Source organism: Oncorhynchus kisutch, linkage group LG16, assembly GCF_002021735.2.
Source record: "Oncorhynchus kisutch isolate 150728-3 linkage group LG16, Okis_V2, whole genome shotgun sequence".
NCBI lineage: Eukaryota > Metazoa > Chordata > Actinopteri > Salmoniformes > Salmonidae > Oncorhynchus > Oncorhynchus kisutch.
In genome coordinates, this window is record NC_034189.2 from 21,108,357 (window position 1) to 21,120,713 (window position 12,357).

The following is a 12,357-nucleotide window of genomic DNA, read 5'->3' on the forward strand; positions in this document are numbered from 1 at the left end:
CTCATGAACCAGGAAAGCCTTCCCTTCTTCTTCATCACCACCGCACCCATACACAAGGTAATCCTCGGCCTCCCGGGGCTCCAACGTCACAACCCCACCATATAATGGTCGAGCAGGAAAATCACCGCCCGGGGACCAGGATGTCGGATGACCTGCTTCCCCGTACCCTGTGGTTCTACACTGGTTGAGAGGCCTGTAAGTGCCCACCAGCCCATCAATCGGTCCTCCCATATTATGGGCCCCGTGTTTCAGGATGTAGATGTGGACATCCTCCAAGCTCTGGAGAGGGAACCCGCTCCTACTACCTGCCCTTCAGAATGCATCTATGTCCCCATGGGGGGAAAGATCGACTGTTAACCTGGGTACATACATCCCTCGCCGCTGGAAACCCAGGTATCATCCGCACCATCCAATCTCTCTCAGAGAATTACTGGTGGCCACCTTGGCGCAGGATGTCGCTATGTATAAACTCCTGCTCCTTATGTACCCAAACTAAATCTCCCCGGCATGCTTTGACAGGGAAACTGCTTACCCTTCCTGTGCCTCAGCCGCTTTGGTCACATCTGTCCATAGATTATGTTACTGATCTTCCCTCGTCTGATGGTTTCACCACTGCTATGGTTGTTGTGGACAGATTCTCTAAATCCTGGCATTTTGTTCCTCTCTCTGGTCTCCCTACCATTCTCCAGGTTGTTCCAGCAGGTTTTCCGGCACTACAGTCTTCCGAAGGACATTGTCTCTGACCGTGGCCCTCAATTCATGTCACGGGTATGGAGAGCCTTCATGGAGAAGCTGGGGGTCACGGTCAGCCTCACAACTGGGTACCGGCCTCAGTCAAACGGGCAAGTGGAGAGGACCACCAGGAACTAGGGAAGCAAGGGGAGTGGGTCTGGGTCCTTCCCTGGGCGGAGTACGCCGAGAACTCACGTTGTCACTCTTCCACCGGGCTGTCTCCCTTAGTAAACCATTGCCAGTTTACTAACCACCAGCCCTGGCAACCCATCAATAGGCACACCTAGCAACCATCATTACGCACACCTGCTCATTAGGCACACCTAGAATTTATCAATACCCTATTTCTCCCCTTTATTCAAACCTTCCTTCATGGTCTGGCAGTGCAGATCTAAACACAGAATGGAACGCATATATGTACCAGCTCTCGTCCTCTGCTTCTGTAATGGACTGTATCTTCAGTTGAGTTCAGTTCAGATACTGTGATTCATCAATAGATTTGGTCTCTGCATGAAGAATACGTTTTTTTCACAACTCCTTCGTAACTTTTCTTCTCTCTCTCTTTCAGATCTGACCCATGTTGTGTGTGTCTCTCCACCACACTTAGTCGTGGTCCATTCAGGGGAAAATGTCACCCAACACAAGTGGCTTTGTGCACACAGGACCCTCCTACCTGCTCTCTGTGTTTCTGTGTGTGTGTGTGTGGTTTTCAACAGGATGTCTATGTAGCTCCTGTGTGTGTCAACTCTTGGACTGCCTTATTCCCCTCTAACTGGGAGCGATGTCAGTTGGTCACAGACCAATAAACACATAAATGTCCTGTTTTTCTTTCAAAGACGTAGGGTACACTTGTATCATAGCAGACACAGGGGGTTGTGTGTGGCTGTCCATGAGGGCGTTTGACTGGGAAAGACAGAGGAGAACCTACCAGTAAATATCACAGCCCCCTTCATTATTGACGCATTGCGTCGACATCATGAAAACAGCCTCCAGACTCTGAAGTCAGGAGGTTTTCTAGTTAGGTGTCAAAAAGAGGTAGGCATGAGCCAAGGCATGAGCCAAGGCATGAGCCAAGGCATGAGCCAAGGCATGAGCCAAGGCATGAGCCAAGGCATGAGCCAAGGCATGAGCCAAGGCATGAGACAAGGCATGAGACAAGGCATGAGACAAGGCTTTTGCGAGCCGAAATGGCTCATAGGAGCAGCAGCCTATATCCTGTTTCTGTAGCTGGAGGCAACTTGATGTACAAGTACACCCCCTGGACTCTAGTCCATCACATTGCCTTATGCCCTTTTTTTACATGATGTTTCCACCATGGTTTCCTATGACGAAAATAGCTTCTGGACAGCAGAACAGCTATCACTAGCCTGGACATGGACTTCTACTTCAATGAGGTTAACATTAACAAGGCCGCAAATCCATACATATTACCAGAAAATGTGCTGACCAGCTGGCAGGTGTCTTCACTGACATTTTCAACCTCTCCCTGACCCAGTCTATAATAGCTACATGTTTCAAGCAGGCCACCATAGACCCTGTGCCCAAGAACGCCAAGGTAACCTGTCTAAATCACTATGGTCCGTCAATATGGATCACATAAACACCATCATCCCAGACACTCTGTACCCACTCCAATTCACAGATCTACACATGATGCAATCTCTATTGCACTCCACATTGCCCTATCCCAGCAGGGTAGCCTAGTGGTTAGAGCTTTGGACTAATAACCGAAAGGTTGCAAGTTCGAATCCACGATCTGACAAGGTACAAATCTGTCATTCTGCCACTGAACAGGCAGTTAACCCACTGTTCCTAGGCCGTCATTAAAAATAAGATTTTTTTGTGTTTTACACCTCCAGCAGAGGAATAACATTTCTGAGTGCCTGATATTCAGTTTGACTGGGATATAGCACGTTCTATGGATGGTCTTAAACTGCAGTAATTTATGTCTGAGATGATATGAACGTGACTGGGCATTCTAATATATCTGTGTACATACATCGTCATCAATAGCTACTTCCAGGTCTACCTCACATTTTTGTTTTACATGTTTTGTGTAATTGGGAAAAGTCTCTATCAACACTTGATACAGTTAAGAAATCAACTTTGGAGGTTTGTCAGACTGCCTTAGTATAGCACCTGGCTTGTCCAGTGTTTGCTGCACAGAGAAAATATAGTGTTGAATCTGCAAAAAAAATCCTCAGCTCTGTCACAGACTGGTCTTCCCTGGTAGCCTGACCCTCCTGACCCTCCTGACGTCTGTCATCATCTGATCCTTGAAACATGACAAATAATTACCTTGATGTACATTTATATATATTTTTTATTTTATTCACAGATCCCAGGCTCTACTTTTAAGCGTACACTGCTGTTATTTAATGTTTTTATTTCACCTTTATTTAACAAGGTAAGCTAGTTGAGAAAAAGTTCTCATTTACAACTGCGACCTGGTCAAGATAAAGCAAAGCAGTGCGACAGAAACAACCACACAGAGTTACACATGGAATAAACAAGCATACAGTCAATAACACAATAGAAAAAAAAGAAAGTATATATGCAGTGTGTGCAAATGGCATGAGGAGGTAAGGCAATAAATAGTAGCAAAGTAATTACAATTTAGAGAAAGATGAGCAGAGGATGATGAGCAGATGATGGTGTGTAAGTAGAGATACTGGTGTGCAAAAGAGCAGCAAAGTAAATAAAAACAATCTGGGGATGAGGTAGGTAGGGCTATGTACAGCTGCAGCGATCGGTTAGCAGCTCAGATAGCTGATGTTTAAAGTTAGTGAGGGAAATGTAAGTCTCCAGCTTCAGCGATATTTGCAATTCTGACTTGTAACTACTGTAGTTCTACCCATCAATTCAAGATGGAATGTTGCATCATCACATTGCTAATATACTGCAAAATTCACCTGAGCTCAGTAGACTGGTCTTCCCTGGCTGTCTGACCCTGCTGGGACACCTGTCACCATCTGATCAAGACATGATGAGCATAGTGTTGTCTACTGACTGTGCACTAGAGGGCTGCATTCCAGCGGCATGCCACATGGCACTTCACATACGAAGAATGTGCTGCTTCAACAGCAGCCTTCCTCTCCTAGCTGGGCGTGAGAGTTCGTGTGTGGTCTCATTGAAATAGAGCCGGCTGCCTATGTGGGTGTAGAATCACGTTGCAGTTCACTTATACGAAATTAACTTAAATATGATTAGATTGTAGTTTACTACAGTGTCTATAAATAAATGTGGATAATGGAAAGAAGTGGAGGGTGCTTAATAACCAATGTGAGTCGAAGTGCAATCCAAAAATATAATCATAATTGAAAAGGAAAAGGCAAAACACGCACATAGGTTAGGCTACTATGGTGAGCGAGCGTTGCGCCTTTTAATTTTTAATAAGTATTCATTGCCCCTTTATTTGTCTCTGCCTGCAAATTCTGCTCCTAAAAGGTAGGCTATATCTTACAGGTCTATGGAAAAAAGGAGCAAGTGTCACTGTCGTCATTCTTGCTGCTTCAAGTCATACCTGCGCGATCAGGCTATAGCCTGCATGGGCGGAGAAGCATGGGGCACTTATCTTTCCAAGGAAATGCACTTCTTAAATAAGCCTATGATTAGGCTATAGTTTACTATAAGGCCTAAATATTGATCACCCATATTTCTCCATCGGAAAATCTTCCCACTCCTAAAAGGTAGGCTATAAAAAAATATTTCCAACTCTGGTATCTTCCAACTAAATCTAGCATATTGGCAATTTGGGGGTGGCAGGTAGCCTAGTGGTTAGAGCATGGGGCCAGTAACCAAATGGTTGCTACATCGAATCCCTGAGCTGACAAGTAAAAATCTGTCATTCTACCCCTGAACAAGGCAGTTAACCCATTGTTTCCCGGTAGGCTGTCATTGTAAATAAGAATTTCTTCTTAATTGACTTGCATAGTTAAATAAAATTTAAATATTAGCCTAATATAAGGGCCATGTGAGAATCTCTGGTAATTTAACCTATTTATTAAGTTATTTTTGTGCATGTGTTATTGACTATAGGATGCCAAATTGCTGAGACCATGGCTGACAAGTGAGCTGCATCACATACACTAACATTAACATTGCGGGACTGCAGTTGGGTTTGGGACCAGATCTTGCGGTAGCGGGTCGGAGTCAGACAGAAAGCCAGCAGGTGCTTGTATGAAAATCAAGAAATCGGTCTGGCAGGAGCGGGATGAAGAAATAGGTTCCCCTACTATGCACCATGACAGTGAAGCCTATAACATTAAAGCTGTTAATTACTGTGTCAGTGTGAAAAGTAGGGAATTAGCTAGGGAAACTGACAGATCAATAACATTACATTGCCATACTGACTAAGAAAAACTCACATTGCACTGTAAAAACAATATCAATCTTCAATCGTTTGGCCGATGGTTTCATCATTTGATTCAGGTCTAGTGTGATTGAGGCAAAAATAGCTAATGTTAGCCAACTTTTGGCCAGGTCTCTTTCTAACACATCAACTGGCAAAATCTTGCCAAGTTCATTTACTTCTGAAAAAGGGCAAATCAAAGGCTATCAAACAATTCCATACAACAACAGCTGTTTGATAGTAATAATAGCCACCTCATATTGCTATCTGACAGATAACTAGAGGCTAGAGCTGACCTTACTGTGGTAGCTACTCGCTACCGTAGCTTATTCATTCACCTCAGTCAAGAGGGGATGAAACATTAGCTAACATTACATGTCAGTTACAATACTAGCTCAGCACTGCGAATAAACACAACTTTTTTCTGTTAAGTTAAACAGCAGTTACCTTGCCAGCTACATAAATAAACTAAAGAGTAACTCGTTTCTGCTCTGCTTTCTTTTACAACTCGGTGAAAGAGTGCAACACATACACTCTGAACTATGCTCAATGCTCCCATGCTTTGCCTTTACACAGCCTGACAGCCCGCTCTGTGGTGTCCATGCTCCTAAAACCGGTTCTAAATCTGGTCCTAAATCAAAAGACTGAACACTCCACACAGCCTACCCCACCACTCTGAGGCATCCACATGGTCCTAAAGCACAAAGTCATTATTTGTGTATCACATTGTAATGACAAAACTGGGGGGGACAAAAATGCAATTTCAGAAAGTATTTTATGCATTCTATGACCACCCGTCCTCCCGTCCCCAGTGAAAGTTGCGCCCCTGCCCATCATGAGGATGCTACAACCTAGCCTATGAACGAAAGTTTACAATGTAGGTGCACACAGGTCGAGATAACATTTTGAGTTGACAGACAGTGACAGATGGACACAGTGACACATTCAATACCGCCTTGTACACTTCCTGCCTGCATCTAGCTGATCTAGGGTGCAATCATCAGTACAACAGTTGCAAACTAGAGTTTCTATTGGACAAATTCAGGTATGTTTATCCCTGTTTCGTTGCATTTACTTCCGTTTAACAAATGTTTAACAAAGCAGTATAGCACTTACATTAGGTAATTTGACGTAGAGATCAATACAGTATGCTCAATCAAACACAATCCCTGATTCTCAGTGTGATGTTAGATGACTAGAACCATGGACCTACAGTGCCTTGCGAAAGTATTCGGCCCCCTTGAACTTTGCGACCTTTTGCCACATTTCAGGCTTCAAACATAAAGATATAAAACTGTATTTTTTTGTGAAGAATCAACAACAAGTGGGACACAATCATGAAGTGGAACGACATTTATTGGATATTTCGAACTTTTTTAACAAATCAAAAACGGAAAAATTGGGTGTGCAAAATTATTCAGCCCCTTTACTTTCAGTGCAGCAAACTCTCTCCAGAAATTCAGTGAGGATCTCTGAATGATCCAATGTTGACCTAAATGACTAATGATGATAAATACAATCCACCTGTGTGTAATCAAGTCTCCGTGTAAATGCACCTGCACTGTGATAGTCTCAGAGGTCCGTTAAAAGCGCAGAGAGCATCGTGAAGAACAAGGAACACACCAGGCAGGTCCGAGATACTGTTGTGAAGAAGTTTAAAGCCGGATTTGGATACAAAAAGATTTCCCAAGCTTTAAACATCCCAAGGAGCACTGTGCAAGCGATAATATTGAAATGGAAGGAGTATCAGACCACTGCAAATCTACCAAGACCTGGCCGTCCCTCTAAACTTTCAGCTCATACAAGGAGAAGACTGATCAGAGATGCAGCCAAGAGGCCCATGATCACTCTGGATGAACTGCAGAGATCTACAGCTGAGGTGGGAGACTCTGTCCATAGGACAACAATCAGTCGTATATTGCACAAATCTGACCTTTATGGAAGAGTGGCAAGAAGAAAGCCATTTCTTAAAGATATCAATAAAAAGTTTGCCACAAGCCACCTGGGAGACACACCAAACATGTGGAAGAAGGTGCTCTGGTCAGATGAAACCAAAATTGAACTTTTTGGCAACAATGCATAACGTTATGTTTGGCGTAAAAGCAACACAGCTCATCACCCTGAACACACCATCTCCACTGTCAAACATGGTGGTGGCAGCATCATGGTTTGGGCCTGCTTTTCTTCAGCACAGACAGGGAAGATGGTTAAAATTGATGGGAAGATGGATGGAGCCAAATACAGGACCATTCTGGAAGAAAACCTGATGGAGTCTGCAGAAGACCTAAGACTGGGACGGAGATTTGTCTTCCAACAAGACAATGATCCAAAACATAAAGCAAAATCTACAATGGAATGGTTCAAAAATAAACATATCCAGGTGTTAGAATGGCCAAGTCAAAGTCCAGACCTGAATCCAATCGAGAATCTGTGGAAAGAACTGAAAACTGCTGTTCACAAATGCTCTCCATCCAACCTCACTGAGCTCGAGCTGTTTTGCAAGGAGGAATGGGAAAAAATTTCATGTCTCTCGATGTGCGAAACTGATAGAGACATACCCCAAGCGACTTACAGCTGTAATCGCAGCAAAAGGTGGCGCTACAAAGTATTAACTTAAGGGGGCTGAATAATTTTGATCGCCCAATTTTTCAGTTTTTGATTTGTTAAAAAAGTTTGAAATATCCAATAAATGTCGTTCCACTTCATGATTGTGTCCAACTTGTTGTTGATTCTTCACAAAAAATACAGTTTTATATCTTTATGTTTGAAGCCTGAAATGTGGCAAAAGGTCGCAAAGTTCAAGGGGGCCGAATACTTTCGCAAGGCACTGTATTCAATAACAATGTCATAGGAGGGCATTCAAACTATCTTGTCCTTTGAGTGTAAATCCTGAAGGGGAGATCACAAAAATAAAACTAATGTATTGTATTTGCTGTGTTTGTCATGTTTTTTTAGATGTTTTTAGTGAGGTGAAGTGACTGATAGAAGCCCTAGTGGATGACAGTTTCATAGCATGCATGTTCAAAACCAGGTCACAAATTTGAGTCTCTTAGACAACAGCAGCTGCAGTGATAAAGATTGAGGGAAACCGTGCTTCAAAAATCAGTGCTCAATTTGTACATATCTAATTTATGAGACTCTACATCTAGGACAATTCTGGGACTCTGAACTGTAAAAGATACACGTATTGACCACAGTCATGCCTGAGTGAGGCGTTAACAAAAATTATGCGGTCCAGTTCGACCAATCACCTGTAACTGCATTGTTGAAGTGTTGTCTACATGGGTGGACTCTTTCACTTAAGACCCAAGTTGTGAAGAGCTGACAACTTTAAAGATGATCGCACTGTGTCTGATATTTCCACTTCTTGTAGAGATGGGTAAGTCAATCTTATACATTTTACATTTCTTGATTTGGAGACACAAAGTATCCCATTATTGTTCTACGGACACTACGACCATCCAAAGTTGTATTTAAGGTATGTAACAGCTAATATATTTTCATGTTCTCTAGTTCATGGAGTAGCTGGGACTGAATCCTCATCCATCAGTCAGAAGAATGGTCTCATGTCAGCCAACGTTGGAGACGCAGTGGTTTTGGTCTGCTTCAACAAAGGCGAGGTGGGAGTAATGTTCTCCTGGTACAAGCAAACTTTTGAAAATATTCCTCAGCTCATCTCGACCATCTATAAGTATGACAGGAATGCAACATTTTACCAGGAGTTCAAGAATAACCCTCGCTTCTCAGTGGAAGGTGGCCAAGGGAAAAATAATCTAATGATCGCAGACGTGGAACTCTCTGATTCAGGCACATACTACTGTGGAAGTTCTTATGGAAACAATTTGGAATTTGGAAAAGGAGTCATTCTCATCATAAAAGGTAAAGAGAAAGTCATTATTATTATTATTTACTTTTTGTAAATCCGAATTTACAGATATACAGTGAAAATATGAGGTATTCTCAGATGAGATCTTAATTGAATAAATGTGGAGTTACAACACATGCCACAGGGATACTCTGGAGAGATTAAATTGGTTTATTGGCCTTCTTGTCAGGATCAGATTCCAGAAATATGACTATACTTCAGCAGCCTGTGTCTGGGTCAATCCAGCCAGGAGATTCTGTGACTTTGAACTGTACAATACACACAGAGACCTGTGCAGAAGAACACAGTGTCTATTGGTTCAGACATGACTCACGAGAATCCCGATCAGGAGTCATTTACACCCATGGAGACAGGAGTGATCAGTATGAGAAGAGCCCTGAGGCTGGGTCTCCTACACAGAGCTGTATCTACAACCTCCCCAAGAGGAACCTCAGCCTTTCTGATGCTGGGACTTACTACTGTGCTGTGGCCTCATGTGGGGAGATACTGTTTGGGAACGGGACCAAGCTGGATATTGTCCGTAAGTGATAATTCTGATATGTTCTGATATTCTTTCATGGTGCTGTGAAGAAACTCAAAGCCTGGTGGAGCAAAATGTCCTGAATCTCCTCTATCACTGTCTGTATTTCTACAGATGGTTGTAAGGAGGACCGTGTTCTCTTGGTGTACTGTCTGGGTGCAGCGTTGGGTCTGTGTTTCATCATCATCATTGTCCTTGGTTGTGTTTTGTATAAGATCAGCAGGGGAGAATGTGAACAGTGCAGAGGTAAGTCTTATCAATGTGCAACAATATGCTGAAACTGTTGGTACAGGGAACATGACATGTTTTTGATCATAAAACTTGACTAATTAATTGTTTGATGATGTTGATGCGGATGTAATTGAAGTTGATGATGATGATGATGATGATGGATGATGATGATGTAGTTTTTGTTGATGATGGTGATGATGATGATGATGACGATAATGTTTGATTAAAAGGGGCGCCCCCTCAGCCAAGTACTCCAGAGGTCCCCAGTCATAACCAGGTACACACACCTTGTTTTGTTGAGCTGTTGCTGAATCAATGTTTTTTTTATTGAATCAAAATATGAAAATATACACTTTAATTGTTTTGCTTCACCATTAATGTTTTAGTCTAATACCAAATATTTGGAACGTATTTTTGTTATTCATCTCAGGATCAAGATGTTGACACAATCCATTACGCCGCTCTGAACGTTGTCCACAAGAAATTGAAGACCGGGAGAGAGAGGAGCGCCATGGAGAGAGACACTGTTTACTCTGGGGTGAGACGCCAAAACATGGACTGAAATATAGACTTTTGCTCTTTAATAACTTGCATTGATGTTATGTGTTTCTACCTTATATAGCTTAATATATCAGGGAAGTTGTCATTTTCATTTCGTTGTCTTAAAAGAAAACATGGACTGAAACGTCAGCGTTGCCTCTTTATTAACTTGAATTGCTTGTATGTGTTTCTCACTGTATAAAGCTTTATATATTAGTGAAGTGTCTTTCAATGCCTTGTATTCTGTCAAATTCCTTTTTACATTGGTAATGTTGTGCAGATTAAATAAAATACTAAACTGCTGTCATACAGAGGTATTGTGTGATTTTCTCTCAGATTATTCCCTTGCTCTTAAATTGCTACAACAGTTTCACTTGTAGGTTTGCAGGGAAGAACAATAACACCACAACTGATTTTGGGCAACAACATCAGAGTAGATTGAGGTTTATGCTCAATGTAACATTAGCTCATCCTTATGACAATATGTGCATATATGCATGCATGGAGTCCATTCTATTGACTAACTCTTTCAGTCATCTCTCCTTTGTAAGCTGTATCCTGTATCACATCTCTCTGTGGTGTTCTGAATGCCCCTAAATAGATTTTCCACTCATGTAAACTCATCTCTAACCCCCAGCAATGACCGTCAGTTCTTACCACATGCTCTCTACACACACCTCAGTGCATCAAAACCACAACACACCAATGTCACTATGGGCCCATTTCAGGAAATACACACCTCTTTTACACACTCCTTTCTTATGCACTTCCCAGTAGTTGGTATTCAGACTTACCTATGCATGTGTGTAACAGGCTTTGCAGATTGCTTGTGTTTGTTGAATAAATTAAATTTAACCGCTGAAAACCCTCCCACTTACTGGCCAGCTGATTTTCTAATGGAGTTTTCATTCAATCAGGCATTAAGTACATTTGTTTAAAACTATCCCTACATTTGGTGTACCTTTAATTTGAATTTCTCGCCAGACTCACTAGAATATAGAGAGGGAACTGTTCATAATATTAGGGATACCTATGTGAGAATACTGTTCATCGACTACAGCTCAGCATTTAACTCCATAGTACCCTCCAACCTCGTCATCGAGCTCGAGACTCTGGGTCTCGACAACGCCCTGTGCAGCTGGGTACTGGACTTCCTGACGGGCCGCCCCCAGGTGGTGAGGGTAGGTAACAACATCTCCACCCCGCTGATCCTCAACACTGGGGCCCCACAAGGGTGCGTTCTGAGCCCTCTCCTGTACTCCCTGTTCACCCACGACTACGTGGCCATGCACGCCTCCAACTCAATCATCAAGTTTGAGGATGACACTTGAGGATGGCCCTCGGAGTGTGGTGTCAGGAAAATAACCTCAATCTCAACGTCAACAAAACAAAGGAGACGATTGTGGACTTCAGGAAACAGCAGAGGGAGCACCCCCCTATCCACATCGATGGGACAGTAGTGGAGAGGGTAGTAAGTTTGAAGTTCCTCGGCGTACACATCACGGACAAACTGAATTGGTCCACCCACACAGACAGCGTCGTCAAGAAGGCGCAGCAGCGCCTCTTCAACCTCAGGAGGCTGAAGAAATTTGGCTTGTCACCAAAAGCACTTCTACAGATGCACAATCGAGAGCCTCCTGTCGGGCTATATCATCACCTGGTACGGCAACTGCTCCGCCTCAACTGTAAGGCTCTCCAGAGGGTAGTGAGGTCTGCACAACACATCACCGGGGGCAAACTACCTGCCCTCCAGGACACCTACACCACCCGATGTCACAGGAAGACCATAAAGATCATCAAGGACAACAACCACCCGAGCCACTGCCTGTTCACCCCGCTATCATCCAGTAGGCGAGGTCAGTACAGGTGCATCAAAGCAGGGACAGAGACTGAAAAACAGCTTCTATCTCAAGGCCATCAGACTGTTAAACAGCCACCACTAACATTGAGTGGCTGCTGCCAACACACTGACTCAACTCCAGCCACTTTAATAATGGTAATTGATGGAAATTGATGGAAAATATATCACTAGCCACTTTAAACAATGCTACTTAATATAATGTTTACATACCCTACATTACTCATCTCATATGTATA

At 43.0% G+C, this 12,357-nt stretch overlaps 1 protein-coding gene across 1 annotated transcript; it reads left to right on the forward strand.

Annotated features, from left to right (window-relative positions):
• Nucleotides 1-8,327: 8,327 nt before the first annotated feature.
• On the forward strand, nucleotides 8,328-10,567 carry LOC116352884 (uncharacterized). The gene is made up of 6 exons (XM_031791975.1): nucleotides 8,328-8,462; nucleotides 8,597-8,962; nucleotides 9,139-9,489; nucleotides 9,604-9,735; nucleotides 9,951-9,997; nucleotides 10,151-10,567. Exons 1-6 carry the CDS (start codon nucleotides 8,420-8,422, stop codon nucleotides 10,280-10,282), a joined length of 1,071 nt encoding a protein of 356 aa, XP_031647835.1. The 5' UTR covers nucleotides 8,328-8,419; the 3' UTR covers nucleotides 10,283-10,567.
• The last annotated feature ends 1,790 nt before the right edge of the window (nucleotides 10,568-12,357 follow it).

Bases quoted from the DNA above. Each gene is read 5' to 3' on its own strand.
- LOC116352884 (XM_031791975.1), top strand. From the start codon at position 8,420: ATGATCGCACTGTGTCTGATATTTCCACTTCTTGTAGAGATGG. The intron at 9,736-9,950 runs GTAAGTCTTATC...TTTGATTAAAAG, and splicing joins AGAATGTGAACAGTGCAGAG to GGGCGCCCCCTCAGCCAAGT. The intron at 9,998-10,150 runs GTACACACACCT...TATTCATCTCAG, and splicing joins AGGTCCCCAGTCATAACCAG to GATCAAGATGTTGACACAAT.